The 6779-nt window shown below is 49.3% G+C and overlaps 1 protein-coding gene across 4 annotated transcripts in view; it reads left to right on the top strand.

Moving 5' to 3' along the window:
• Window positions 1-6779, top strand: part of CPNE5 (copine 5) — a 103484-nt gene that overhangs the window by 65603 nt on the left and 31102 nt on the right. For 3 of the 4 annotated variants that reach the window (XM_019667431.1, XM_019667432.1, XM_019667430.1), the window contains one exon: window positions 5814-5918. In XM_019667431.1, coding sequence (XP_019522976.1) covers window positions 5814-5918 — 105 coding nt within the window. Of the gene's footprint in view, window positions 1-3064; window positions 3121-5813; window positions 5919-6779 lie in introns of those variants that run through there. The other variant, XM_019667433.1, reaches the window with a different exon arrangement.

The raw sequence follows: 6779 nt of genomic DNA, 5'->3' as shown, positions 1-6779 counted from the left end.
AGAAAGTATCTAGTAGCAAGCAGCTCTCAAGGCTGCAGCAAGTGGCAGGCAGCTCTCAGCAGCTCTCATGAGGCAAGCAGCTCTCATGGCTCCCAACAATTTTTACCACCCCCAAAAGAAACCCAGTACCCATTAACAGTCATTCTTCTCCTCCTCTTACCCCCAGCCCCTGGCAACCACTGATCTTTCTGTCTCTATGTATTTGCCTATTCTCGACATTTAATATAAATAGAATAATAAATATATGGCCTTTTGTGTCTAATTTCTTTCACTTAGCATAATGTTTTCCATGTTCATTAATTTGTTGTAGCATGTGTCAGTATGTATTCCTTTTTATGGCTCAATAATATTTCACTATATGGATATGCTACATTTTATTTATCGAGTCATCAACTGATAGATATTTGGTTTTTCTCCACTTTTTGATTTATGAAAAATCCTATTGTATCAGTCATCTCAGGCTGCCGTAACAAAATACCATAGACCAGGTAGCTTAAACAACAGAAATTTATTTCTCACAGTTCTGAAGACTGGAAGTCTGAAATCAGGGGGCCCACATCATCAGTTTCTCATGAGAGAGCTCTTTTCTTCGTTTGTACATGACCACATTCTTACTATGTCTTCACATGGTGTAAAGAGAGAGAGCAAGCTCTCTGGTGTTGTTTCTTATAAGGGCACTAATTCTACCATGAAGGCCACACCTTCATGATCTCTTCTAAACCTTCCAAGGGCCTCATCTCCAAATACTATCATATTGGGAACTGGGGATTAAACACATGAATTTGGGGGTGACACTGTTCAGTCCATACCATTCTGCCCCTGCCTCACCTCCATTCATGTTCTTCTCACATGCAAAATATATTAGTTTCACCTCAACAGCCCCCAAAGCCTTAACTCATTCCAGCATTAACTCAAAAGCCTAAAGTCCAAAGTCTCATCTAAATATCATCCAGTGTGGGTGAGATTTGAGCTACTATTCACCCTGAGGAAAAATTCCTCTCCAGCTGTGAATCTGTGAGACCAGACAAATTATGTGCAATATAATGGCGTAACAGACATAGGATAGTCATTCCCATTCCAATAGGGAAAAATATGAAAGAAGGAAGGGGTGACTGGTCTTAAGCAAGTCCAAAAGCTAGCAAGTCAAATTCCATTAGACCTTAAAGCTTGACAATAATTCCTTTCATCTCAATATCCCAACAGTCCCACTTTTATGACCCACTGGGGTGGCAATCCCACCCCTTGTCTCTGTTAGACAGTGGTCATGGCCCCAAGGCTCTGCTAAGTGAGGGTCCTACTTCCAAAGTTCTGGGCAGCCCCACCCCTGAGGCTCTAGGGTAGAGGTTGTCTGGCCTGTTGCAATTGAGACCATGACGTCACTCTGAAACCAAGGCAGCAACTCTGATGATCTCTGAATTGTCTTTGGGGTTATTCTTCCTTTATTATGAATAATAATGCACATTCATAGCTAAATATCTTTATGGTCCAGTCCTATAGATTTAAGAAGTCTAACATTCTCCATTCTGTCCTGCTTTTTCTGTCCTGTTTAGTTAAAACCTGCAGTATCTTTGCTAGTATAATACCAACTCTATGCCTGGCTTCTGTGCAGATAGCTGATTAAGTCTATGAGTTGCACCCACGATCTCTTTATCAAATGGTTGTTCAGCTACACCATTAGTGTTCTCTTCAGAACATGTTTTCTTATTTTTTGCAATATGAATAGGCTGAGAATTTTCCAAATCTTCACCTTCCGGTTTCTTTTTTTACTTAATAATTCCTTCTTTAATTCATCTCCTTTTGTATTTTACTAAGTCAGAAGGAACCAAGCTGCTTCTTCGATACTTTGCTTAAAAATCTCCTCAGCTGAATATTTAATTCCACCATTCACAAATTCTATCTTCCACAAAATGCTAGAACACAGTTCAGCCAAGATTTTTGCCACTTTATAACAAAGATTTCCAGTTTTCAATAAGATGTTCCTCATTTCCATCTGAGATCTCACCAGAATCACTCTTACCATTCATATTTCTAGCAAGCACCTCAAAACTATTCTAACCTCTACCCATTATCCAGTTCCAAGCTGCTTCCAAATGTTTGGTTATTTGTTATAGCAGCACCTCACTTCTTGGTACCAAACTCTGTCTCAATCAGCCCAGGCTGTCATAATAAAAATACTATAGACTAGACTTCTCAGAGTTCTGGAAGCTGTAAGTCTGAAATCAGGGTGCCAGCTTGGTTGGGTTCTAGTGAAAGCTCCCTTCCTGTCTTGTAGATTGCCACATTTTTCCTGTGTCCTCACATGGGGGGGGGAGAGAGAGAGAGAGAGAGAGAGAGAGAGAGAGAGAGAGAGAGAGAGAGAGCGCGCTTTGGGGCGCAGGGGGGCGGCAGGGAGGAGTCTGTTTCAGTTCAAGGGAGAACTGATTTTTAAACCTGAATGTACAAAAACAAGGGAAATTCGGTATGCTCATTTGCATAACAAAAGGATCCTTCCTCTCACCAAAGGACTCCCAGCAGAGTTTCTTTAAATAATTCTTGTTGACTTTGACTTGACTTGAGAGAGGGAGGAAAAGACTTGAGTGTTCTTCTAGGTGTCCATGGCAATGTCCACATAGGTCCCCTCCAGAGAGGCGGTGACAGGTCACACTGGGCTTGTATCAGAGGTGGGGGCCAGCTGGCCAGGAGGAGGGAGGGGTTCGGGTGTTGGAGCAGGAAAGGGGTATGTTGCAAAAAGTGTTTGCCAATGATTGTTCTGGCAGAGAGATGTGTAGGATGGATGGGGAGCGGGGCAGGGAAGAGGGAGAGACTCCTGAGTGACATGTGAACAGGTGGGAGGTGCTGAGCGCCCAGGGGAGCAGTGCTGGGAAAATGCAGGGGAGCAAGGGGGAGGGGAGGGTGGGGGCAACGGGACATGTGGAGACCTCACGCAGCAGGACTTGGGTGGGGACTGAAGGCACAGCCTCCTCCCTGGTAGTGGAGCTGTGGGGAACCTGGAGTGTTGAAGATGGCAAAAGAGCTGGTCATATGCGGGGGGAGGTGAGTTTCACCTGGAGCGCAGGCTGGATCTCTCCAGCGGGGACACCCAGGGCAGCTGCAGAAACCCATCAACAGGTCCCCTAAAAGGTGAGCCAGTGTGCAGGCACTTGCGAAGGGACAGGTGGGCAGGGCAGAAGAAGAACTGGTGAGAGCAGGGTGGTCACTCAGGGTTTGAGGAGAAGAGAGTGGAAAGTTTGGGAGACACCCCCAGTCAGGAGGAGGAGGAGGATGGGAGGAAGGTCAGTGAGGGAACCAGGGGAGTGAAATGTCCCACCTGCCACGCCGGGAGGGAGTGATGGACGCATCCACAGAGTGCCCGTTGTGCTCCTGGCGCTGTACCTACCTTGTCTGGTTCAGTCCAGTCACTGGTCTGGGAGTAAGAATGTGATGGTGGGGAGCGGGGCTCCACCAGGCTTGTGTAACTCAGGCAAGTCTCTAACCCAGTGAAACTTTCAGGGATGAAGGAAATGTTCTGTATGTCACTGTCTACTATGGTGGCCATGAGGCACATGTGGGTGTTGAGCACTTGAAATGGGGCTAGTGCCACTGAAGAACTGCGTTTTAAATTTCATTTCATTTTAGTTAATTTAAATGGAAGTCGTCACATGTGGCTGGCGGCTCTGTCTGGACAGTGCAGCTAAACCTGTGCAACCTGGTTTCTTGGTGTTCACGTGGGGTAATCCTCACACCTCGCTCGCTCTCGCAGGGCTGCTGTGGGGATTAACAAGTTAATACCTGGAATTAGAACAGGGCTGGGCAGCTACTGTTAGCCACTGTTCTTAGGCCCATTTTACAGTGAGAGGGAAGCTCCAAGAGAGAAAGTGTTAGCTCAGGGCGGCACAGCTGGGGAGGAGCCCACATCTGTCTGACCCCATTGGCTAACACTCTCCCACGCCAGCTCTGAGCATGTGTCAAAATGAATTGAGTGGAGTGGTGAGATGACCGCAAGGACCATTTCCACACTAGGGCCTCGTCCCCCACGGCAAGTGCAGCAGAAAGTCGAAAGGCCTGTGGATTTGGTGTGTGTTGGAGGGTGGGGTCGGGTCGGGGGGAGCTTAAAGAAAGCAGTTTCAGGCACGAGTCTGAAGCAGAAACCAGGCTCCATGGGGTTCAGGAATAAACAAGTAGGGAAGAAGTGGGGTTCACGGCTTAGAAGACCTGGTCAGGAAGTTTGGCTGGCAGGGACGGGAGACAGAGATGGCAGTGGCTCCGAAGGGATGGGGAGGCTTGGAGGGTCCACACAGGTCTGTGTGACTGAGGGGGGCGGTACCCTGCGTGGTTAGGGCTTCTGTGCCTGTGTTCCCTGCCCATTGCTGCTCCTGACTCTCCCTCCTCCTGCCCCCACGCCCACCCCAGCCTCATCTTCCTGCCCTACCTGCCTGCCCCGGCCATGGGCAGCTGTGGCCCCTCCTTTGTCTGTCCTATTCCTGCTGTCATCACCAGCTCTGGGTGTTTGGGGAGGTCTCCCACATGTATCTCTGCGCTCCAGTGGGTGGGCGAGAAGGAGCAGAGAAGAGAAACGCTGAGGCTCAGTGACAGAAATGACATTTTGACTCGAAAATTGCTAGAGAAGAAATGGCACAGGCTGTGTGGGCACGGGCGGAACCCAGGCACCTTTCTGGGTGACCTTTCCAAGCCCGGAGGTGAATGCTGGGAAATCTCAGGGGGACGGGCCCCTGGTCCGAGCTCTACTCTGGCTCCCAGCTGCCCCTCTGTGTGGCCAGGACAGGCTTCCAGGATGGGGCCTGGAAGCAAGGTGTGGGGAACGGTCAGGGGCTCTGGATGGGGGTCCAGCTGGGATAAGCCAATTACACACTTCTACTTTGCAAAGCAAGCTCTTGGATCCAGACTGGAAGAGCTGAAAGGGTCTTAGTTAGAGATGGTCTCAGCCTGCGGCTTTCATTCTTTGGCTTGAAATGCCAGGGAAAGCTATGGAAACGCTCCTTGGAGAAATACAATTATTCACTAATTAATTTCAGAAAAGTATTCAGTGAATATTTACTAAGTGCCAGGCACTGTTTTGGCCACTAGAGATATACCAGTGACCAAAGAAGACAAAACCCTTGCCCTAATGGAGCTTATGTTTTAGTGACAGACCATAAAAGAAATAAGGAGAAAAATAGACTATGTCAAATGTCAAGCAGTGACAGGTGAAACGCAAAAACAGTATGAAAGGGGCCTGGGGATGTCAGTGTCAGGGGGCCAGAGGGTTGTAAATTTTAGATATGGTGCTCAGGGCAGGTGCTCATGTCAGAGAGGTGACATTTGAGTCAAGACCGGTAGGAAGGGAGGAGGTGACCTGTCAACATGGAAATCCAGGCAGAGAGTGCTGCAGTAAGGGGGACAGCAAGCATACGAAACTCAGACACAAAATTTCACTGCCACATTCAGGGCTTCACGGAGCACTAAAGCTCACCCACAGATCCTTCCACAGATCTCAGATGAACATCTGATAGTGGCCAACCCCCTGGGTTTAAAGGTGAGAGAGGCCTGGGGGTGGGAGCAGGCTTGCTCAAGGTCACACAGAGAGCAGGACCCAGAACCAGAAACTCCTGACACCCCCACCCCCACCCCGAGCGGTAATCCTCTCGGCAGCATCACCAGGAAATGACCATCTAGTTTCTGCATGAATGCTGCTAGCGACAGGCAGCTCATTACCTCATGAAGCCATGGTTTGCACTGTCTGGCAACTGCATAGATTAACCAACTGGCCCGGCTGTTGACCTGGATTCTGCCTCCCTTGGGTTGGGGCCTGACACCTTCCCTGTCTTCTTCACCAGGTTCACCATCTGCCACAAGACCGAGGTCATGAAGAATACCCTAAACCCAGTCTGGCAAACTTTCTCCATTCCTGTGAGAGCCCTGTGCAATGGGGACTATGATCGGTGAGCTGAGAGAGTGCAACCTCCCCGGCAGATGTGGGAGGTGTGGTTCGCGTTGATGTGGACAGTCCCCTCAATATGAGCATAGCCTCCTGTAGCTGTGCGCGGTAGCTCTGCACAGGGTGGGACTCGTGAGCCTCACCCGCCCTCCCTCGCCCTCCCTTCCCCTCCCCGGGCAATGTCTGCCTTCATCTCCTCATCACATGGCTCCCAGTCTCTCCTCCCAGTCTGGCATCCCCATTGGTGGGAACCTGCCCAGGCTGGGAGGATGCGAGATGCCTGGAATTCCATCCCCGATGGGGATGGGTGTCGGGGTGTCTTGGCCTGGAGCTCAGCAGCTTGTCTTTTCATTGTTCCCACTGGAGGGGCAGGTGGGGGGCTGGATGCAGAGGCGGCCTGGTCCCCACCAGCCCCAACTCCTGGCAGATTGACTCTGGCAAGTCAGGATCCCAAGATACTCTCTGCCAACCAAGTTGCCATAAATGGGGGTGAGGGGTGGGATACAGAGAGTTCGTGGAACTTTTTGATGTGACACAGCCTACTTTTATTATATGTTACTATCATCATCACCACCTTATGAGTTTAGGTTGCTGAGTGTTGATACACCTGGTTTCTATTCGGCTCTGTGACTAAAAAGTACTGTCAGGGCCTGCCGAGTGGCTCAGTTGGTTAAGAGCTCGCTCAAGAGTTTGAGCTCTGAGCAACAGCGGTTCAATGCCAGCCCGAGCTGAGTAGCCGCTAAGCTACCAATAGGTAGCAGGATGGCTCAGCTAAAAAAAAAAAAAAAAGTACTGTCAATCTGGGCAAACTTTGCCCTGCCTGAGCCTCAGTTTCCTTATCTGTCAAATGGATATTTAAACGTCT

Source organism: Hipposideros armiger, unplaced genomic scaffold (assembly GCF_001890085.2).
Source record: "Hipposideros armiger isolate ML-2016 unplaced genomic scaffold, ASM189008v1 scaffold_497, whole genome shotgun sequence".
Taxonomy (NCBI): Eukaryota; Metazoa; Chordata; class Mammalia; order Chiroptera; family Hipposideridae; genus Hipposideros; species Hipposideros armiger.
The sequence above is the reverse complement of the archived record's forward strand: the minus strand, read 5'-3'. Positions and strand labels throughout refer to the sequence as shown.